Source organism: Oncorhynchus mykiss, chromosome 23 (assembly GCF_057628025.1).
Source record: "Oncorhynchus mykiss isolate SJ-2025 chromosome 23, ASM5762802v1, whole genome shotgun sequence".
Taxonomy (NCBI): Eukaryota; Metazoa; Chordata; class Actinopteri; order Salmoniformes; family Salmonidae; genus Oncorhynchus; species Oncorhynchus mykiss.
In genome coordinates this window covers 31,463,349-31,487,436 of record NC_143044.1, presented here as the reverse complement: position 1 = coordinate 31,487,436, position 24,088 = coordinate 31,463,349, and the positions used below count along the sequence as shown (strand labels likewise).

At 45.0% G+C, this 24,088-nt stretch overlaps 1 protein-coding gene across 1 annotated transcript in view; it reads right to left on the bottom strand.

The window, feature by feature from the left end:
* The window catches only part of ankfn1a (ankyrin repeat and fibronectin type III domain containing 1a), a 236,193-nt gene that overhangs the window by 45,305 nt on the left and 166,800 nt on the right, over positions 1–24,088 (bottom strand). The window contains exons 10-13 of the mRNA XM_021581040.3: positions 18,237–18,431; positions 16,212–16,325; positions 13,616–13,713; positions 11,754–11,844 (exon numbers count right to left, since the gene is read on the bottom strand). Of these exons, the coding sequence (XP_021436715.3) occupies positions 11,754–11,844; positions 13,616–13,713; positions 16,212–16,325; positions 18,237–18,431 (498 nt within the window). The remainder of the gene's footprint in view (positions 1–11,753; positions 11,845–13,615; positions 13,714–16,211; positions 16,326–18,236; positions 18,432–24,088) is intronic.

Below are 24,088 nucleotides of genomic sequence, written 5' to 3'. Positions count from 1 at the left end.
TACCCCACAGGGCAATTTACCTTTACCAGACGCTGCTCCAAAACACTGCCAGTGGAGAATAGGTATCCAGAGTGAACTTCTCGTCTGACTCGGAGGTGTGTACACCATCCACTGCTTCAGAGTATATTACTCGCTAACAAAGTAGACAAGCTCAGGGCGAGGATCTCCTTCCAGAGAGACATCAGGGATTGTAACATACTCTGTTTCACGGAAACATGACTCTCTCGGGATATACTGTCCCTGTCCAAACAGCCAGCTGGGTTCTCAGTACATCGTGCAGACAGGAATAAAGAACCCTCAGGGAAGAAGAAAGGCGGTGGTGTATGTTTCATGATTAACTACTAATGGTGTGATTGTGATAACATACAGCAATTCAAGTCCTTTTGTCACCCGACCTACAATACCAACCGTATTACCTCCCAAGAGTATTAACTTTGGTTATAGTCACAGCCTCAAGCCGATACCATGACGGCCCTCAAGGAACTACACTGGACTTAATGCAAACTGGAAACCACATATCCTGAGGCCGCATTAATTGTAGCTGGGGATTTTATCAAAGCAAATTTGAGGAAAAGAGTACTGTATACTGTACCTGTACACAGCCAATCTGTAAATAGCACACCCGACTACCTCATCCCCATATTAATACTTACCCTTTTGCACTCGAGTATCTCTACTTGCACATCATTATCTGCACATCTATCACTCCAGTATTAATGCTAAATTGTAATTATTTTCACCTCTAGGGCCTATTTATTGCCTACCTCCCTAATCTTCTACATTTGCTGTCATGTATTGTCATGTTGAGTCTTGTTTCTGTCCTTTCTCTTCACCCTGTCTCCCTCTGCTGGTCGTATTAGGTTACCTTTTCTTCCCCTCTTTCCCCCAGCTGTTCCTTGTCTTCTCTGACTACCTCGTTCACCCCTTTTCCCACCTGTTCCCTTTTTCCCTCTGATTAGGTCTCTATATCTCTCTTTGTTTTTGCTTCTGTCTTTGTCGGATTCTCGTTTGTGTTACTCATGCCTGAACCAGACTATCGTCGTGTTTGCTGCTACCTTGTCCTGTCGGAATCTGCCTGTTCATCTAACCTTGTCCTGTCCTGTCGGAATCTGCCTGTCCATCTGAGCCTACGTGTGTTTCATCATTAAAGAAACTCTGTTTTGTTAATTCGCTTTTGGGTCCTCATTCACCGCATAACAGAAGAATCCGACCAAGAATGGACCCAGCGACTTCGGATCCTCTCCACTCTGCCGTCGAGATCCAGGGAGCGATGCTAGGCAGACACGAGCAGGAATTGTCTGCTGCTCGACATGCCGTTGAGACCCTGGCCGCCCAAGTCTCCAACCTCACAGAACAGGTTCACCATCTCCGCCTCGATCCACCGGCCACTTCCAGGGCTTTCGAATCTCCGGAGCCCAGAATCAATAACCCGCCGTGTTACTCTGGGGAGCCCACTGAATGCCGCTCGTTCCTCACCCAGTGTGATATTGTGTTTTCTCTCCAGCCCAACACTTACTCCAGGAGCACAGTTCGTATCGCCTACGTCATATCTCTCCTTACTGGACGGGCTCGTGAGTGGGGCACGGCAATCTGGGAGGCAAGGGCTGAGTGTACTAACCAGTATCAGGACTTTAAGGAGGAGATGATACGGGTTTTTGATCGTTCTGTTTTTGGGGAGGAAGCTTCCAGGGTCCTGTCTTCCCTATGTCAAGGTAATCGATCCATAACAGACTACTCTATTGAGTTTCGCACTCTTGCTGCCTCCAGTGACTGGAACGAGCCGGCTTTGCTCGCTCGTTTTCTGGAGGGTCTCCGCGCGGAGGTAAAGGATGAGATTCTCTCCCGGGAGGTTCCTTCCAGCGTGGATTCCTTGATTGAACTCGCTATTCGCATAGAGCGACGGGTTGATCTTCGTCACCGAGCTCGTGGAAAGGAGCTCACGTTCTCCGTTGCCCCCCTCTCCGCATCACTACCATCTTCCTCTGCCGGCTCGGGTGCTGAGCCTATGCAGCTGGGAGGTATCCGCATCTCGACTAAGGAGAGGGAACGGAGAATCACCAACCGCCTCTGTCTCTATTGCGGTTCCGCTGGTCATTTTGTCACTTCATGTCCAGTAAAAGCCAGAGCTCATCAGTAAGCGGAGGGCTACTGGTGAGCGCTACTACTCCTGTCTCTCCTTCAAGATCCTGCACTACCTTGTCGGTCCATCTACGCTGGACCGGTTCGTCAGCTTCCTGCAGTGCCTTAATAGACTCTGGGGCGGAGGGCTGTTTTATGGACGAGACCTGGGCTCGGGAACATGACATTCCTCTCAGACAGTTAAGGGAGCCCACGGCCTTGTTCGCCTTGGATGGTAGTCCTCTCCCCAGGATTCAGCGTGAGACGCTACCTTTAACCCTCACTGTCTCTGGTAATCATAGCGAAACCATTTCATTTTTAATTTTTCGTTCACCTTTTACACCTGTTGTTTTGGGCCATCCCTGGCTAGTTTGTCATAATCCTTCTATTAATTGGTCTAGTAATTCTATCCTCTCCTGGAACGTCTCTTGTCATGTGAAATGTTTAATGTCTGCTATCCCTCCTGTTTCCTCTGTCTCTTCTTCACAGGAGGAGCCTGGTGATTTGACAGGGGTGCCGGAGGAATATCACGATCTGCGCACGGTGTTCAGTCGGTCCAGGGCCACCTCTCTTCCTCCACACCGGTCGTATGATTGTAGTATTGATCTCCTTCCGGGAACCACTCCCCCCCGGGGTAGACTATACTCTCTGTCGGCTCCCGAACGTAAGGCTCTCGAAGATTATTTGTCTGTAGCTCTTGACGCCGGTACCATAGTCCCCTCCTCCTCTCCCGCCGGAGCGGGGGTTTTTTTTGTCAAGAAGAAGGACGGGTCTCTGCGCCCCTGCATAGATTATCGAGGGCTGAATGACATAACAGTGAAGAATCGTTATCCGCTTCCTCTTATGTCTTCAGCCTTCGAGATCCTGCAGGGAGCCAGGTTTTTCACTAAGTTGGACCTTCGTAACGCTTACCATCTCGTGCGCATCAGGGAGGGGGACGAGTGGAAGACGGCGTTTAACACTCCGTTAGGGCACTTTGAATACCGGGTTCTTCCTTTCGGCCTCGCTAACGCTCCAGCTGTTTTTCAGGCATTAGTCAATGATGTCCTGAGAGACATGCTGAACATCTTTGTCTTCGTTTACCTTGACGATATCCTGATTTTTTCACCGTCACTCCAGATTCATGTTCAGCACGTTCGACGTGTCCTCCAGCGCCTTTTAGAGAATTGTCTTTTTGTGAAGGCTGAGAAGTGCACTTTTCATGCCTCCTCCGTCACATTTCTCGGTTCTGTTATTTCCGCTGAAGGCATTAAGATGGATCCCGCTAAGGTCCAAGCTGTCATTGATTGGCCCGTCCCTAAGTCACGCGTCGAGTTGCAGCGCTTTCTCGGCTTCGCGAATTTCTATCGTCGTTTCATCCGTAATTTCGGTCAGGTGGCAGCTCCTCTCACAGCCCTTACTTCTGTCAAGACGTGCTTTAAGTGGTCCGTTTCCGCCCAGGGAGCTTTTGATCTCCTCAAGAATCGTTTTACATCCGCACCTATCCTTGTTACACCTGACGTCTCTAGACAGTTCGTTGTCGAGGTTGACGTGTCAGAGGTGGGCGTGGGAGCCATTCTTTCTCAGCGCTCCCCCTCTGACGACAAGGTCCACCCTTGCGCGTATTTTTCTCATCGCCTGTCGCCGTCGGAACGTAACTATGATGTGGGAAACCGCGAGCTGCTCGCCATCCGCTTAGCCCTAGGCGAATGGCGACAGTGGTTGGAGGGGGCGACCGTTCCTTTTGTCGTTTGGACTGACCATAGGAACCTTGAGTACATCCGTTCTGCCAAACGACTTAATGCGCGTCAGGCTCGTTGGGCGCTGTTTTTCGCTCGTTTCGAGTTCGTGATTTCTTATCGTCCGGGCTCTAAGAACACCAAGCCTGATGCTTTATCTCGTCTCTTCAGTTCTTCAGTAGCCTCCACTGACCCCGAGGGGATTCTCCCTGAGGGGCGTGTTGTCGGGTTGACTGTCTGGGGAATTGAGAGGCAGGTAAAGCAAGCACTCACTCACACTCCGTCGCCGCGCGCTTGTCCTAGGAACCTTCTTTTCGTTCCCGTTCCTACTCGTCTGGCCGTTCTTCAGTGGGCTCACTCTGCCAAGTTAGCCGGCCACCCTGGCTTTCGGGGTACGCTTGCTTCCATTCGCCAGCGTTTTTGGTGGCCCACCCGGGAGCATGACACGCGTCGTTTCGTGGCTGCTTGTTCGGTCTGCGCGCAGACTAAGTCCGGTAACTCCCCTCCTGCCGGCCGTCTCAGGCCGCTTCCCATTCCCTCTCGACCGTGGTCTCACATCGCCTTAGATTTTATCACCGGACTGCCTTCGTCAGCGGGGAAGACTGTTATTCTTACGGTTGTCGATAGGTTCTCTAAGGCGGCTCATTTTATTCCCCTTGCTAAGCTTCCTTCTGCTAAAGAGACGGCACAAATCATCATCGAGAATGTTTTCAGAATTCATGGCCTTCCGTCAGACGTCGTTTCGGACAGGGGTCCGCAATTCACGTCTCAATTTTGGAGGGAGTTTTGCCGTTTGATTGGGGCTTCCGTCAGTCTCTCTTCCGGCTTTCACCCCCAGTCTAACGGTCAAGCAGAACGGGCCAATCAGACTATTGGTCGCATCTTACGCAGTCTTTCTTTTCGTAACCCTGCGTCTTGGTCAGAACAGCTCCCCTGGGCAGAATACGCCCACAACTCGCTTCCTTCGTCTGCGACCGGGCTATCTCCTTTTCAGAGTAGCCTCGGGTACCAGCCTCCGCTGTTCTCGTCTCAGTTTGCCGAGTCCAGCGTCCCCTCCGCTCAGGCTTTTGTCCAACGTTGCGAGCGCACCTGGAAGAGGGTCAGGTCTGCACTTTTCCGTTATAGGGCGCAGACTGTGAGAGCTGCTAATAAGCGTAGAACTAAGAGTCCTAGATATTGTCGCGGTCAGAGAGTTTGGCTCTCCACTCAGAACCTTCCCCTTAAGACAGCTTCTCGCAAGTTGACCCCGCGGTTCATTGGTCCGTTCCGTATTTCTCAGATCATTAATCCTGTCGCAGTACGACTTCTTCTTCCGCGATATCTTCGTCGCGTCCACCCGGTCTTCCATGTCTCCTGTGTTAAGCCCGTTCTTCGCGCCCCCGCTCGTCTCCCCCCCCCCCCCCCCATCCTTGTCGAGGGCGCACCTATCTACAGGGTCCGTAAGATTTTGGACATGCGTCCTCGGGGCCGTGGTCATCAGTACCTAGTGGATTGGGAGGGGTACGGTCCTGAGGAGAGGAGTTGGGTTCCCTCTCGGGACGTGCTGGACCGTTCGCTGATCGATGATTTCCTCCGTTGCCGCCAGGTTTCCTCCTCGAGTGCGCCAGGAGGCGCTCGGTGAGTGGGGGGGTACTGTCATGTATTGTCATGTTGTGTCTTGTTTCTGTCCTTTCTCTTCACCCTGTCTCCCTCTGCTGGTCGTATTAGGTTACCTTTTCTTCCCCTCTTTCCCCCAGCTGTTCCTTGTCTTCTCTGACTACCTCGTTCACCCCTTTTCCCACCTGTTCCCTTTTTCCCTCTGATTAGGTCTCTATATCTCTCTTTGTTTTTGCTTCTGTCTTTGTCGGATTCTCGTTTGTGTTACTCATGCCTGAACCAGACTATCGTCGTGTTTGCTGCTACCTTGTCCTGTCGGAATCTGCCTGTTCATCTAACCTTGTCCTGTCCTGTCGGAATCTGCCTGTCCATCTGAGCCTACGTGTGTTTCATCATTAAAGAAACTCTGTTTTGTTAATTCGCTTTTGGGTCCTCATTCACCTCATAACATTTGCACTCACTGTACATAGAGTTTTCTATTTTTATTTTCTGGTATTGATTGTACCTTTGTTTATGTGTAACTCTGTGTTGTTTTTGTCGCACTGCTTTGCTTTATCTTGGCGAGGTCACTGTTATAAATGAGAACTTGTTCTCAACAGGCCTACCTGGTTAAATAAAGGTTAAATGAAAAAATAAAAACCCATTGACTGTAGTACTCGCTCTGGAAAAACATTGGACCACTGCTACTCAACTTTTCGAAATGCATACAAGGCCCTCCCCACCCTCCCTTTGGCAAATCAGATAATCAGATTGCTCCTCCCTTCCTATAGGCAGAAGCTCAAACAGGAAATACCCATGCTAAGGTCTATTCAACACTGGTCTGACCAATTGGAATCCAGGCTTCAAGATTGTTTTGATTACGCGAACTGGGAAATGTTCCTAGTAGCCTCTGAGAATAATATTGAATAAACGGATATGGTGACTAAGCTCATCAGGAAGTGTATAGGAGATGTTGTACCCTCTGTGACTATTAAAACCTACCCAAACCAGAAACCGTGGCAGCAAACTGAAAGCGCGAACCACCGCATATAACCATGGCAAGGTGACTGGGAATATGGCGGGATACAAACAGTGTATTTTTTCCCTCCGTACGGCAATCAAACAGGCAAAACGTTAGTACAGAGACAAAGTGGAGTCGCAATTCAACGGCTCAGACACGAGACGTATGTGCTAGGGTTGACAAACAATCACAAACTACAAAGGGAAAACCAGCCACGTCACAGACACCGATGTCTTGCTTCCAGACAAGCTAAATACCTTCTCCACCAGCTTTGAACATTACACAATGCCACCGAAGTGGCCCGCTACCAAGGTCTGTGGGCTCTCCTCCGTGGCCGACGCGAGTAAGACGTTTAAGTGTGTTAACCCTCGCAAGGCTGACGGTCCAGACGGCATCCCTAGCCGCGTTCTCAGAGCATGCCATATCAGCTGGCTGGAGTGTTTACGGACATGTTCAATATCTCCCTATCCCAGTCTGCTGTCCCCACTTGCTTCAAGATGTCCACCATTGTTCCTGTACTCAAGAAAGCAAAGGTAACTGAACTAAATGACTATCGCCCCGTAGCACTCACTTCTGTCATCATGAAGTGCTTTGAGAGACTAGTCAAGGAACATATCACCTCCACCACTACCACATACAGTGGAAGTCAGAAGTTTACATACACCGTAGCCAAATACATTTAAACTCAGTTTCTCACAATTCCTGACATTTAATCCTTGTAAAAATTCCCTGTCGTAGGTCAATTAGGATCACCACTTTATTTTAAGAATGTGAAATGTCAGAATAATAGTAGAGAGAATGATTTATTTCAGCTTGTATTTCATTCATCACATTCCCAGTGGGTCAGAAGTTTACATACACAGAATTAGTATTTGGTAGCATTGCCTTTAAAACATTTCGGGTAGCCTTCCACAAGCTTCCCACAACAAGCTGGGTGAATTTTGGCCCATTCCTCCTGACAGAGCTGGTGTAACAGAGTGAGGTTTGTAGGCCTCCTTGCTCGCACACACTTATTTAGTTCTGCACACAAATTGTCTATAGGATTGAGGTCAAGGCTTTGTGATGGCCACTCCAATACCTTGACTTTGTTGTCCTTACGCCATTTTGCCACAACTTTGGAAGTATTGGGGTTATTGTCCATTTGGAAGACCCATTTGCGACCAAGCTTTGACTTCCTGACAGATGTCTTGAGATGTTGCTTCAATATATCCACATAATTTTCCTTTCTCATGAAGCCATCTATTTTGTGAATTGCTGCAGTCCCCCCTGCAGTGCTTCACAGTTGGGATGGTGTTCTTCGGCTTGCAAGACTCCCCCTTTCCCCTCCAAACAGAACGATGGTCATTGTGGCAAAACAGTTCTATATTTGTTTCATCAGACCAGAGGACATTTCTCCAAAAAGTACGATCCTTGTCCCCATGTGCAGTTGCAAACCGTAGTCTGGCTTTTTTTTATGCCGGTTTTGGAGCAGTGGCTTCTTCCTTTCTGAGCGGCCTTTCAAGGTTATGTCGATATAGGACTCGTTTTACTGTGGATATAGATACTTTTGTACTTTTGTCCTTTGCTGGTGTTCTGGGATTGATTTGCACTTTTCGCACTTTTCGCACCAAAGTACATTCACTACGCGTCTCCTTCCTGAGCGGTATGATGGCTGTGTGGTCCCATGGTGTTTATACTTGCGTACTATTGTTTGTACAGATGAAAATTATACCTTCAGATGTTTGGAAATTGCTCCCAAGGATGAACCTGACTTGTGGAGGTCTACAATGTTTTTTTCTGAGGTCTTGGCTGATTTCTTTTGATTTTCCCATGTTGTCAAGCAAAGGAGGCACTGAGTTTGAAGGTAGGCCTTGAAATACATCCACAGGTACCCCTCCAATTGACTCAAATGATGTCAATTAGCCTATCAGAAGCTTCTAAAGCCATGACATCATTTTATGGAATATTCTAGGGCCTGTAGGACCTGCCTTGTTGATAGTGTTGTTAAGAAGGCAGAGCATCACTTTATTATAGACAGACTTCTCCCCATCTTAGCTGCAACTGCATCAATATGTTCAATTTCCACATGATTTATTACAATATTTAGTTGAGGTTTAGAGTTTAGTGAGTGTTTTGTTCCAAAAACAATGCTTTCAGTTTTAGAAATATTTAAGGTTAACTCTGAAACTAACTGCAACTTCTTTTGAGTGTTGCAGTTATTTCAGTTGCTGTAGCAGCTGATGTGTATAGTGTTGAGTCATCCGCATACATAGACACTTTGGCTTTACTCAAAGTCAGTGGCATGTCATTAATAAAAATTGAAAAAAGCAAGGGGCCTAAACGGCTACCCTGGGGAATTCCTGATTCTAACTGGATTCTATATGAGGCTTCCATTAAAGAACACCCTCTGTGTTCTGTTAGACAAGTAACTCTTTATTCACATTGTAGCAGGGTGTGTAAAGCCATAACACATAAGTTTTTCCAGCAGCAAACTATGATCGATAATGTCAAAAGCTGCACTGAAGTCTAACAAGACAGCACCCACAATCATATAATCATCAATTTCCCCCAGCCAATCATCAGTCATTTGTGTAAGTGCTGTGCTTGTTGAGTGTCCTTCCCTATAAGCATGCTGAAAGACTGTTGTCAATTTGTTTACTGTGAAACAGCACTGTATCTGGTCGAACACAATTTTTTCCAGAAGATTACTAAGGGTTGGTCGGCTATTTGAGCCAGAGATTACCAGTTTACAGAGGAGTATAGAGTGCAGTGATGTGTCCTATGAGGAGCATTGGTGGCAAATCTGATGGCAGAATGGTAAAGAATGGTAAAGCTCAAGAGCACCTTTACCTGCCGATCTATAAATGACTTCTCCGTAATCTAGCATTGGTAGGATGGTCATCTGAATCAGGGTTAGTTTGGCAGCTGGGGTGAAAGAGGAGCGATTACAATAGAGGAAACCAAGTCTAGATTTAACTTTACCCTGCAGCTTTGATATGTGCTGAGAGAAGGACAGTGCACCCTCTAGCCATACTCCCAAGTACTTGTATGAAGTGACTATCTCAAGCTCCAAACCCTCAGCGGTAGTAATCACACCTGTGAGGAGAGGGGCATTCTTCTTACCAAACCACATGACCTTTGTTTTGGAGGTGTTCAGAACAAGGTTGAGGGAAGAGAAAGCTTCTTGGACTCTAAGAAAGTACATAGACTTTGAATCACTGTCCACTTTAATAATGTTCATATACTGCTTTACTCATCTCATATACAGTGGGGCAAAAAAGTATTTAGTTAGCCACCAATTGTGCAAGTTCTCCCACTTAAAATGAGAGATATGAGAGAGGCCTGTAGTTTTTATCATAGGTACACGTCAACTATGACAGACAAAATGAGAAAATAAAATCCAGAAAATCACATTGTAGGATTTTTTAAGAATTTATTTGAAAATTATGGTGGAAAAAAGTATTTGGTCAATAACAAAAGTTTATCGCAATACTTTGTTATATACCCTTTGTTGCCAATGACAGAGGTCAAACGTTTTCTGTAAGTCTTCACAAGGTTTTCACACACTGTTGCTGGTATTTTGGCCCATTCCTCCATGCAGATCTCCTCTAGAGCAGTGATGTTTTGGGGCTGTTGCTGGGGAACACGGACTTTCAACTCCCTCCAAAGATGTTCTATGGGGTTGAGATCTGGAGACTGGTTAGGCCACTCCAGGACCTTGAAATGCTTCTTACAAAGCCACTCCTTCGTTGCCCGGGCGGTGTGTTTGGGATCATTGTCATGCTGAAAGACCCAGCCACGTTTCATCTTCAATGCCCTTGCTGATGGAAGGAGGTTTTCACTCAAAATCTCACGATACATGGCCCCATTCATTCTTTCCTTTACACGGATGAGTCGTCCTGGTCCCTTTGCAGAAAAACAGCCCCAAAGCATGATGTTTCCACCCCCATGCTTCACAGTAGGTATGGTGTTCTTTGGATGCAACTCAGCATTCTTTGTCCTCCAAACATGATGAGTTGAGTTTTTACCAAAAAGTTATATTTTGGTTTCATCTGACCATATGACATTCTCCCAATCTTCTTCTGGATTATCCAAATGCTCTCTAGCAAACTTCAGACGGGCCTGGACATGTACTGGCTTAAGCAGGGGGACACGTCTGGCACTGCAGGATTTGAGTCCCTGGCGACGGAGTGTGTTAATGATGGTAGGCTTTGTTACTTTGGTCCCAGCACTCTGCAGGTCATTCACTAGGTCCCCCCGTGTGGTTCTGGGATTTTTGCTCACCGCTCTTGTGTACCTATGATGAAAATTACAGGCCTCTCTCATCTTTTTAAGTGGAAGAACTTGCACAATTAGTGGCTGACTAAATACTTTTTTGCCCCACTGTATATATATATATATATATATGTACACACTGTATTCTATTTTACTGTATTTTTGTCAATGCCACTCTGACATTGCTTGATCCAATATTTCTATATTTCTTAATTCCATTCCATTCCATTCCTTCTTTTAGATTTGTGTGTAGTGTTGTGAATTGTTAGATACTACTGCACTGTTGGAGTTAGGAACCCAAGCATTTCGCTACACTGCAATAACACCTGCTAAATATGTATTTGTGACCAATACAATTTGATTTGAACATGGGCCAGCATTCACACGAGATGCGTCTTAGCCGGCACGTAGCTTCCATAAGGTACACTGTATACAGACAGCGCTTCCAGCTGCCCCCTGACGGCAATTCTAAATATTTATTTTGATACTCAAATCCTCCTGCTGCAGGATTATTATTATTCCTCCTGCTGCAGGATTATTATTATTCCTCCTGCTGCAGGATTATTATTATTCCTCCTGCTGCAGGATTATTATTATTCCTCCTGCTGCAGGATTATTATTATTCCTCCTGCTGCAGGATTATTATTATTCCTCCTGCTGCAGGATTATTATTATTCCTCCTGCTGCAGGATTATTATTATTCCTCCTGCTGCAGGATTATTATTATTCCTCCTGCTGCAGGATTATTATTATTCCTCTTGTGACATCTGTGTATCGGGAATAGGGTGCCATTTGGGACAGAGCCTACAGTAAAGTAGCAGGGAATAAAGCAAGTTTGGGTTTCAATCCAACTGAATGACGGAGTTAATTATAACTGCCATAGCAGGCTTTGAGAACACAACTTTACTAGACAAGTGTCTTATTCCGAAAACAAAACTATTTTTGAAGGAAAATATCAACCAGTTTACCTGCTGTTTTAACAGCAGTGCACAAACCGATTCTACGATTTTGTATGAAGGTACATTCAATAAAGGTTTGATTTAAACCTAATAAAGTAATGGACTCACTGGAAGGTGCAGCAGAGGGGGGTAGAGACTGTTGAGGTGGACCCCAACCCCTCATGTTGTAGGCCGACACCTGAACATAGTACAGCCTCCCCTGGAAAACACACACACACAACACACACACGCACACATTATGTAAAATACATTTTCACATTAAGTAAAACGTACACACAGTATGTACTAGGCAGAGGAAGAGAGTTAAAACAGCTGAAAGTTGAGCAGAGCACAGTAATATCACAGTATTTTGGTTGAATGAGGGCAACTCGCTAGAATGGTGACTTCTAGGATGTCACAAATGGCACCCTATAAACTTACATAGTGCACTACTTTTGACCAGAACCCTATGAGCCCTAATAAAAACTAGTGCACGTTATAGGGAATAGGGTTCCATTTGGGACGTATCCTAGAAGTCACCAGCTTTCCCTCATTCAGCCCCCCACTCCATTACTGTGTCATTCCCACACTCCTTCACTTCCGCCCTCCATCATTACCCTCCTATACTGGCCCCATCAGTTACTCATCCCCTTTCTCTCTGTGTGAGCTCCTTCTTTCACCTTATCTCTCTCATTGGATAAAAAAAATAGACGAACTACGAGCACATATATCCTACCAACAGGACATTAAAAACTGTAATATCTTATGTGTCACCGAGTCTTGGCTGAACAACAACATGAATAACACACAGTTGGCGGGTATTACGCTTTTTCGGCAGGATAGAACAGCTGCATCCGGTAAGACAAGGGGCGGCGGTCTATTAATATTTGTAAACAACAGCTGGTGCAAGAAATCTAAGGAAGTCTCAGGCAAGGTTTTGCTTGCCTGAAGTAGAGTATCTCATGATAAGCTGTAGACCACACTATTTACCAAGAGAGGTTTCATCTATATTCTTCGTAGCTGTCTATTTACCACCACAAACTGATACCGGCACAAGGACCGCACTCAATGAGCTGTACACGGCCATAAGCAAACAGGAAAATGATCATCCAGAGGCAGCGCTCCTAGTGGCCGGGGAATTTAATGCAGGGAAACTTAAATCCGTTTGACCTCATTTCTACCAGCATGTTAAATGTGCAACAAGAGGGAAAACAACTCTAGACCACCTTTACTCCACACACAGAGAAGCGTACAAAGCTCTCCCTCGCCCTGCATTTGGCGAATATGACCATAATTCTATCCTCCTGATTCCAGCTTACAAACAAAAACTAAAGCAGGAAGCACCAGTGACTTGATCAATAAAAAAGAGGTCAAGTGAAGCAGATGCTAAGCTACAGGACTGTTTTGATGGCACAGACTGGAATATGTTCCGGGATTCTTCCGATGGCATTGAGGTGTACACCACATCAGTCAATGGCTTCATCAATAAGTGCATTGATGACGTCGTCCCCACAGTGACTGTACGTACATACCCCAACCAGAAGCCATGGATTACGGGCAACATCCGCACTGATCTAAAGGGTAGAGCTGCCGCTTTCAAGGAGCGGGACTCGAACCCGGAAGCTTATAAGAAATCCCTCTATGCACTCCGATGAACCATTAAACAGGCATATTACCTCCATTAACCGGTGCCCCTGCACATTGACTCTGTACCTGTACCCCCTGTATATAGCCTCAATATTGTTATTTTACTGCTGCTCTTTAATTATTTGTTACTTTTATTTTTTATTTATAATTTTTTTTACTTAACACTTATTTTTCTTAAAACTGCATTGTTGGTTAAGGGCTTGTAAGTAAGCATTTCATTGTACACCTGTTGTATTCGGCGCATCTGACAAATAAAATGTGATTTGATTTTTCCTCTCTCTGTGCTACCTCTCTCTCTCTCCCCCTTCCTCCCTGTCTGCTGCATATACTTCAGTACTATTTACCATGGTAAGGCCGTTGATGGTACACTTGAGAGTTTGTAGGTTTTCCAACACCATGTCTCCGGCCAGCAATGAGAAATCCTTTAGACAGCTCCACTCCACTGTAATGACACATACATACGCACATGCACACAAAGTCAGCATTACAAATACTCACAGACAATAACATCACATACTGGGTATGTGTGTGTCCTCTCTCCATAATAGAAATCAATAGGTACCCTGGTGCTGTGTATTACACTTTTAACCTTCTCATTGGGCTGCTAATGCCTTGAGGTGTGTAGTTTCCCTCGCTTTCCCTCTCTATCTCTCTCTCTCTCTGCTCTCTCTTTCTCTCTCTCTCTCTCTCTCTAGCTCTGCTCTCTTCTGTCTCCCTCTAGCTCTGCTCTCCTCTCTCTGCTCTCTTCTCTATTTTATCTCAATTCAAAGGGCTTTATTGGGCTTTATTGGCATGGGAAACATATATTAACATTTCCAAAGCAAGTGAAGTAAATAATAAAGAAATGTGAAATAAACAATACAAATTAACAGTAAACATTACATTTCCAAAATAATAAAGACATTTCAAATGTCATTATCTGCAAATAGTTAAAAGTACAAAAGGGAAAATAAATCAACATAAATATGGGTTCTATTTACAATGATGTTTGTTCTTCACTGGTTGCCCTTTTCTTTCTCAATAGCAAGGCTATGCTCACTGAGTCTGTACATAGTCAAAGCTTTCCTTAAGTTTGGGTCAGTCACAGTGGTCAGGTATTCTGCAACTGTACTCTCTGTTTAGGGACAAATAGCATTCTAGTTTGCTCTGTTTTTTTTGTTAAATTATTTCCAATGTGTCAAGTAATTCTCTTTTTGTTTTCTCATGATTGGTTGGGTCTAATTGTGTTGCTGTCCTGGGTACCAGTTTGCTTAGGGGACTCTTCTCCAGGTTCATCTCTCTGTAAGTGATGGCTTTGTTATGGAAGGTTTGGGAATTTCTTCCTTTTAGGTGGTTGTAGAATTGAATGGCTCTTTTCCGGATTTTGATAATTAGCGGGTATCGGCCTAATTCTGCCCTGTGTGCATTATTTGATGTTTTATGTTGTACATGGAGGATATTTTTGCAGAATTCTGCATGCAGTATCAATTTAGTGTTTGTCCCATTTTGTGAATTCTTGGTTGGTGAGCTGACCCCAGACCTCACAACCATAAAGGGCAATGGGTTCTATAACTGATTCAAGTATTTTTAGCCAGATCCTGATTGGTATATCGAATTTTATGTTCCTTTTGATGGCATAGAAGGCACTTCTTGCCTTGTCTCTCAGATCGTTCACAGCTTTGTGGAAGTTTCTTGTGGCGCTCATGTTTAGGCCGAGGTATGTATAGTTTTTTGTGTATTCTAGGACAACAGTGTTTAGATGGAATTTGCATTTGTGATCCTGGCAACTGGACCTTGTTTGGAACACCATTATTTTGGTCTTACTGAGATTTACTGTCAGGGCCTAGGTCTGCCAGAATCTGTGCAGAAGATCTAGGTGCTGCTGTAGGCCCTCCTTGGTTGGGGACAGAAGCACCAGATCCACTGCAAACAGTACACATCTGACTTTAGATTCTAGTAGGGTGAGGCCGGGTGCTGCACACTGTTCTAGTGCCTTCCCCAATTTGTTGATATGTATCTTGAAGAGGGTGGGGCTTAAGCTGCATCACTGTCTCGCCCCACGGCACTGTGGAAAGAAATGTGTTTTTTTGCCATTTGCTCAGTACATCGTTTTCACTGAGGAAATGTACTCACTCTCTCCCTCTCTTGTTCCCTCTTTCTGCTCAATCTCTCTCATTTCTCTCTCCTTTGCTTCTACTTCCACAGAACCCCTAAAAGGCTTGTGAAGACTTCTACACCTCTAGGGAAAAGCCCTGATGAGCAGAGATCAACTATAAATCATTACAAAGCCTGTTGTAACCTTCATGCTCCATCTGCAGCATAAGCCTATTAGTCCGAAATGACCGGCCCTTTAGCCTTTACAGTTCAATACACTGATCTCTCTCTGCTAGGGCTCTCTGGGGCTCTTTTGCCTTGAGCTAGAACGGATGAAGGTAGATAAGGGTGGGAGAGAGAGGAGGAAGAAGAGAGGCAGGGACAGAGTGGATTAGAGTGGAGGATGGTATAGGGACATTTAATAGTTTCACTGTCACCCCAAGTAATTGTAGCTTGGAGGGAGAGAGGGATGGTGGGAGGGACCGGTAGGGAGGAGAGGGAAATAAGTCAATATCAGTCATGGCAATAGTTAATAGATTTACTGTCATCCCACAGGGCTGGAGGGAAGCAGGTTAGTGAGACAACAGACTGAGGGGGCACAGGGGTTCAAAATAAATTGCAGAGGGAAGGAGAATAGGAAAGGGGAGAGAGAGACAGAGAGAGGAGGGAGAGAGAAGCGAGACAGAGCATGAGAGAAAATACAGAGGGATTAAGTAACAATGAAAAGCAACAATAATTTATTTGTTCCTACCCATTAATTTCCTTTCTAAATTGCAGTTCTTTTCATTTGTGTGTCCGCGCGTCTGTGTGTTTGTGTGTGTACGCGTGCGTCTGTGTGTGTGTCCACAAGTCTGTGTGTGTGTGTACCTCTGTACTTGGTGACCACAGCAGAATTGAGACAGTGTGGTTCCTGGAAGGTAACTGTGAGAGAGGAGCTACTGGTTACACACAGACCCACTGCAGACGGGGGCTCCGGCACACCTACCAAAAAAACATATATTTTTTTTTTTAGAAATGCCCTTTTCATATTCGCAGTTGGCACGAAGTGCTTTACAGATACCCAGCCTAAAAACCCCAAACAGCAAGCAAAGCAGAGGCAGAAGCACAGTGGCTAGGAAAAACTTCCTAGAAGGCAGGAACCTAGGAAGAAACCTGAAGAAGAACCAAGTTCCGAGGGGTGTGTCCAGTCCTCCTCTGGCTGTGCTGGTTGTAGAGTACATTAATAAGGACAGATCGTTTTTCATTATGTGTATGCTGTTACGAAACCCCTGAGCTAACCTACTGATATTGTTACAAGTCTAGACATTCCTAGCTCTAGCTAAATGGTCTGTAACCTGTGTGCATTTCTGTGAGAAGTCAGTGTACTCCCCTTGGTCGACCAGCCCAGGCAGATTATTGTGTGTTCAGTTTATGAAAATAAATATGTACAAAAGGGAAACTACTAAAGGCATGCCCAAAACTAAAGACGCAACACAAAAATCTACATTTGCAACCGAGAGATTCCTTTCCACCTTTCTCTCACTGATTGCCAATCCCTGATTGCCCACACCTGTGCACAATCAACACTTAACAAGACTGCCACCTGACCCGGCTGGTGCTGCCACCTGACCCGGCTGGTGCTGCCACCTGACCCGGCTGGTGCTGCCACCTGGTGATGGAGCGTGGACGTGATAATGTAGTGTCTAACTGTGTCCCTTAGAACTGAACTACCTAACCTAGTCCATAACAATGCTTGTCAGACTGATGGATAGAGCACACAAAAAGATGGGGCACAAACACAACACGAACATTTACCTCACAGTGCACCGACAGAGGAGGAGAGAATGTGTGTGTGTGTATGTCAAATCCAGTGGAGGCTGCTGAGGGGAGAACGGCTCATAATAATGGATGGAACGACGTGGAAACCACGTGTTTAATGTATTTGGTGCCATTCCACCAATTCCGCTCCAGCCATTACCAGGAGCCTGTCCTTCCCAGTTAAGGCGCCACCAACCTCCTGTGGTCAAATCAAATGAACGTGTATTTGTCACGTGCACAGGTGTAAAGAGCACAGTGAAACGTGCAAGCTCTTCCTCAACAACGCAGTCATCAATATCAAAGGGTCAAAAATAGTGTGTGTGTACAAATGTGTGTCCAATACACACTCGCTCCTATCCTCCTTTATTGCTCGTCACAGCTGTAATGGATAGGAGATGTTTGGCAAGATGATAGAACACTCTCCCCTCTATTCTCTCCACTCCACCTCCCCAGCAGGCTGTACCCCCAGGCCTGTTTGGAACGGTGTCCCAAATAGCACCCTATTCCTGGTTTAGTGCACTACTTTTGACCAGAGCCCTATGCACCATGTCCTATAAAGGGAAAAGGGTTCCATTTGGGACACACAGGGTGTAACTGTGGAGTCTGGACGACCTGCCAGCCATAATAACCTCACTCAGATTTCCTCCAAGCCTGTCTGGCACCTTTGCAATACAAAAAATCCTCCTGTCAATCTCAGACTTGACACATCCCATGGTGTGTGTGTGTGCCATCAGAGCTCCTAGTGGACAAAGACATTTCCTGGGGTTGTTGAGTTCACGCTTACAATCAAGTTGTTCTGTGTAAAAGGACTAAATATAGAAAAGAGATCATATCAACACACAAAAAATGAAAGATTCTTACCTGCAAACAATTGATGCTAGCCTTGTCCCCACTTATGTCCAAGGTTGAAGCCATACCACTCCACACTAAGGTATGTGGCAGCCATTTCTTTGTCTTCCCTATAATGTGTTGTATTCTTTCTCCCCATCCCTTGCCAGAGGCTGTGCATTGGGCTCTGGTCAAGACTCGTGCAGTCCTAACACACGCACACACCCTCCCTCCCCCCACACACACATACGGTCCCAGCATACTCACGTGCATGCTGGAAGCCAGTCCTCATGCGTTTGTAGAGCTTGCTCCTCCACTCCCAGGCTCGGAGCTCCTTGTCTTTGTCACAGGCCTCCAGGCTGAGACCCTCTCTCTGAGCCTGGGCAGCCAGCTCCCCTGCCTTCCTCTCTGCTTCGATGACCAGGCTGCCGAGGTGGGCCTCGCGACTCTCCACACTTATAACTACAAGACAGACACAAAACAGACAAAGTTATAGACATAACATTACAGTCCCCCTGCCCTCATCTCAGCCTGCACCACCATGGAACCAAGGTGGGACTCATCACTGTCCACAACTACTATAACACAGACAGCCGCTATATTATGAATCTAGCTAGCAAGCTTGACATGGCAAAATATTTAAAAATTATATTTAGGAAAACTAGCTGTACTTGGGGGATGCGACCCTTATAGTGCTCCACCCAACGCATTTAAGCCACTGAAAACACAGAAAAGCTGCCGAATCAACATGTCCTGATGTTTACATGTACCTTACACACAACCCTTCACCCTACACTGGAGAAAGCCTGAAGGCGTACAAAAACACTGATGGCTTCAGATAGTTCAGTACGGGGTGAATGAGCCATGAATATGGCATTGTAGGACAGGAATATGTTCCTTATCACAGGCAAGGTAAGTAAAAAAAAGAAACTTGCCATCTATTAGTGCCCTTGATAAAGCGGTTGACCGGTATTATCGGACAATATTAGCTTTTCACAGAATTATTCATTTTGGGGCGGCAGGTAGCCTAGTGGTTAGTGCGTTGGACTACTAACCGAAAGGTTGCAAGATCAAATCCCTGAGCTGACAAGGTAAAACATCTGTTCCTGAACAATGCAGTTAACCCACTGTTCCTAGGCCATCATTGAAAATAAGAATTTGTTCTTAACTGACTTGCCTAGTTAAAGAAAGGTAAAATAAAAAAATGTGTCTTTATTACACAGATACAGCTCCAATATTATATACATAGAATAAACAAACATGTCTGCTCATTTGTGGTCATTTTTAGTATTTTTCAATGGTTGCATGAAGAGGGCGCTCTACCAGCTGCTCTTAAAAATAATTTAGCCCTAGCTCACAACGTGTGAGAGAGAGAGAGTAGGCATGGTGGTTTGAAGGTGAGTAGCTCGCCATAGCCAGCATATTTGAATAAGTTAATAATCAAAGTACACGTCACCAAGCAAGGAGCCCTGTCCTCATCTCATTCTCTCTTCGTTAACGTAGTTAGCTTAGCTAGCAATCTGTGCTACTTATGTGCTAATACTGGACTGGCGCCAAAGTGAACTCTCGTCCTTGATACAAAAAGAACACTGTTACTGTCTGGGCCTATTATGTTAGCTAGTGTTCTTATTTAGTTAGTTTTCCCAAATATGCAATTTGCAAAAAGCCAGACAGTTGGCGCAGATCTATCGTTCAGGCCATGTGCTTGCATTCATGATGAGATAAGAAGCTTATGTTAGCTAGCTAGCTAAATTAGAAAACGTGTGACTAATAGTAGTGCGGCAAGTATTTGCCTGCATAAATGTTTTCAGTCATCAGCTCATGTCATTTGCAGTTGAAATTTATAGCTAATACATTTTGTATTAAATAACAGTGGAACGTACAAATGGTTTCTGTCAGAAAACATTGTCATAATGAACAGCTTGCTTGTGCTTGTCTTAACATACTCTATTGCGAGGTTGCCATAAAGTGTTTGTTTACAGTGGTTCTTCCTGTAAAAGTTACACCATACTGCCGCACTCCTTACGGGCTACCGCAGAATTCTATGGCACATTATTTAATTGGCAGCCTTTGTTACCATTAATGTTAGTTAGTGCTAGTTTGACCACAAGAGGGCATCTTTGAGAAGCATTTGATAGCCTTCTATATTGGCTGTACTAGAGAAAAAACTTTTTTTGTAAGAAGTATATATGGGATTGATTTTAAGAAATTTAGCCTAATTAATTAGATTAATTTTTTAGTGTTTCTATTCCAAGAAAAATGAAAAACCCTCAGGGTTTCTGTTAGGAAAATATGGTGCTGCACAACGTGACGGTCGGGAGTAAGCTAGGGTACTAACAGCATAACATTTTCACACCCTAACCAATACCCAAACGGAGATTCAGTGAAAATAAATATCTCATTGATTTATTAAGACCAGTACCCATGCTTCTCTCAGAGCAGCAAGAAACGGTGATGAAATAGTTGACCACAGTGGGTACGCTATTGCTTCAAATCGTACTGCTTCTAACTTCAATATGCTTTTTAAATAAATAAGACCTACACCACTTTTAACAGCACATTACTCAACACTAGTGAGACTCATGTCGCCTATGGTAGGCCTAAAGTACAGTTGTGGCCAAAAGTTGAGAATGACACAAATATTAATTTCCACAAAGTTTGCTGCTTCAGTGTCTTTAGATATTTTTTGTCAGATGTTACTATAGAATGCTGAAGTATAATTACCAGCATTTCATAAGTATCAAAGGCTTTTATTGACAATTACATGAAGTTGATGCAAAGAGTCGATATTTGCAGTGTTGACCCTTCTTTTCCAAGACCTCTGCAATTCACCCTGGCATGCTGTCAATTTACTGCTGGGCCACATCCTGACTGATGGCAGCCCATTCTTGCATTATCAATGCTTGGAGTTTGTCAGAATTTGTGGGGTTTTGTTTGTCCACCCGCCTCTTGAGTATTGACCACCCAAGTTCTCAATGGGATTAAGGTCTAGGGAGTTTCCTGTCCATGTACCCAAAATATCGATGTTTTGTTCCCCGAGCCACTTAGTTATCACTTTTGCCTTATGGCAAGGTGCTCCATCATGCTGTAAAAGGCATTTTTCGTCACCAAACTGTTCCTGGATGGTTGGGAGAAGTTGCTCTGTTCCTGGATGTGTTGGTACCATTCTTTATTCATGGCTGTGTTCTTAGGCAAAATTGTGAGTGAGCCCACTCCCGTGACTGAGAAGCAACCCCACACATGAATGGTCTCAGGATGCTTTACTGTTGGCAATGACACAGGACTGATGGTAGCGCTCACCTTGTCTTCTCCGGACAAGCTTTTTTCCGGATTCCCCAAACAATCGGAAATGGGACTCATCAGAGAAAATGTCTTCACCCCAGTCCTCAGCAGTCCAATCCCTGTACCTTTTGCTGAATATCAGTCTGTCCCTGATGTTTTACCTGGAGAGAAGTGGCTTCTTTGCTGCCATTCTTGACACCAGGCCATCCTCCAAAAGTCTTCGCCTCACTGTGCGTGCAGATGCACTCACACCTGCCTGCTGCCATTCCTGAGCAAGCTCTGTACTGGTGGTGCCCCGATCCCGCAGCTGAATCAACTTTAGGAGATGGTCCTGGCGCTTGTTGGACTTTCTTGGGTGCCCTGAAGCCTTCTTCACAACATTTGAACCGCTCTCCTTGAAGTTCTTGATGATCCGATAAATGGTTGATTTAGGTGCAATCTTACTGGCAGCAATATCCTTGCCTGTGAAGCCCTTTTTGTGCAAAGCAATGACGATGGCACGTGTTTCCTTGCAGGTAACCATGGTTGACAGAGGAAGAACAATGATTCCAAGCACCACCCTCTTTTTGAAGCTTCCAGTCTGTTATTCAAACTCAATCAGCATGACAGAGTGATCTCCAGCCTTGTCCTCGTCAACACTCACACCTGTGTTAATGAGAGAATCACTGACATGATGTCAGCTGGTCCTTTTGTGGCAGGGCTGAAATGCAGTGGAAATGTTTTTTGGGGAATCAGTTAATTTGCATGGCAAAGAGGGACTTTGCAATTAATTGCAATTCCTCTGATCACTCTTCATAACATTCTGGAGTATATGCAAATTGCCATCATACAAACTGAGGCAGCAGACTTTGTGAAAATGTATATTCGTGTCATTCTCAAAACCTTTGGCCACGACTGTATATAGAAAAATATTTTTTTTCAATGATGTGACTCTCTACCAATAATTCGATTTAGAGGATTGGAGGACTCTAAATGAATATCTAAGGGCCATTTTCCGTTAGTATCTGTGAGAATATCTAAGGTGCTTTTATTGAATTCTAAATTAAATAAAAACAATAATAATAATCACTTTGTTTAAAAAATAACGATATTTTGGAGATGATTTTGTTTTCAAATAACCTAAAGTGAGCGAGAAAAAGGCCATTCTTGAACATGGGGTGAGACATTCTTACTAATTTGTAAATAAAGCCAGTTTGTTATTTATAATTATTTATTTATGTTTTTAGAGGGAGAGAAACCAAAAGCCTACCGTCACCTCATGGGTCTCCGGTTGCAGCCGGCACGAGTATCGAACCAACATCTGTAGCAACACAGTCTTAGACCGCTGCGCCACTCGTGATGGCCCCATCCACAAAGTTTTTAATGCAGATCAATTGCCTTCCACAAAGTATCAAAATACAGAGATGTGTTGTCAAGAGTCTATTGTCCTGCTAATAGCACAAAATGGGCTATTATAATACATGGTGAGTCTATTGTCCTGCTAATAGCCCACTTCACAAAATAGATGGCATCAGGTAGGAAAATTATGTGGATATATTGAAGCAACATCTCAAGACCACCATACAACAATATTATAAATGTACGTGTGTGTAGAGTGTGTGTGCTAGCGCTTGTGTGCGTATGTTTGTGTCTGCACCTTTGTGTGTCTCTTTACAGTCCCCGCTGTTCCATAAGGTGTATTTTTACCTGTTTAAAAAAAATTGGATTCTACTGCTTGCATCAGTTACCTGAGGTACGGTGTACCTCCCATAGTCTGTTCTGGACTTGAGCATTGTGAAGAGACCTCTGGTGACATGTCTTATGGGGTGTGAATGGGTGTCTGAGCTGTGTGCTAGTAGTTTAAACAGACACCTCTGTACATTCAGCATGTCAACACCTCTTACAGAAACAAGTAGTGATGAAGTCAATCTCTCTTCCACTTTGAGCCATGAGAGATTGACATGCATTTCTCCAATGTTAGCTCCCCGTGTACTTTCAAGGGCCAGTCATGCTGCCCTGTTCTGAGCCAATTGTAATTTTCATGGAGACCCATGAGGTGCCACACAATTGTCTCAGCGCTGTCTGGTTTTGGGGAGGGTCTGGCCAGCCGGGATGTGCTTGTCCCATTGCGCTCTAGCTACTCCAGTGGTGGGCCGGGTGCATGCACTATGACACGGCCGCCAGTTGGACGGCGTTTCCTCCAACACATTGTTGAGGCTGGTTTCCGGGTTAAGTGAGCAGTGTGTCAAGAAGCAGTGTGGCTTGGCAGGGTTGTGTTTCGGAGGACGCATGACTCTCGACCGTCGCCTCTCCCGAGTCCGTACGAGAGTTGCAGCGATGTGTAACTACCAATTGGATATCATGAAATTGGTGGAACAACCCTTTTATTGTTACACATGACCTTAACACTTCCTTGGCTTGCTGTACAAGAGGATGGAACTGTGCTGAGAGAGGCATGTTCCCATGCTGCTGCCTTGATGTCTGCAGGGTTGGCAGGGGTGGATCTGAAAAGTGTGGAGGCTGTTAGGAAAGTACAGTGTACTGACATCAGCAAGATATCCTATAAAGAAAGCCTGCTCTACTCTTCCATCTATCTCCACCTTCAAACCAACAGATTAAGAACTCTAGTCCTTTTTGCACCAGCTGCATGAAAGTGAGGCTCATTAAAAAAAACTGTAAGAGTGCTGTGCTTTCTGTTATCGGGGCCACTTAGAGAGGTACAGGTCAAAGACCTTGCAGCTCCACTTGCTTGTTACAGCTGACAACTAGAACACAAACAGACTGATAATAATAGCGGTGGGATCAGAGAGGAGGACCATGGAACAGAGGAAAGAACACAGGTTACTATGGGATACAGA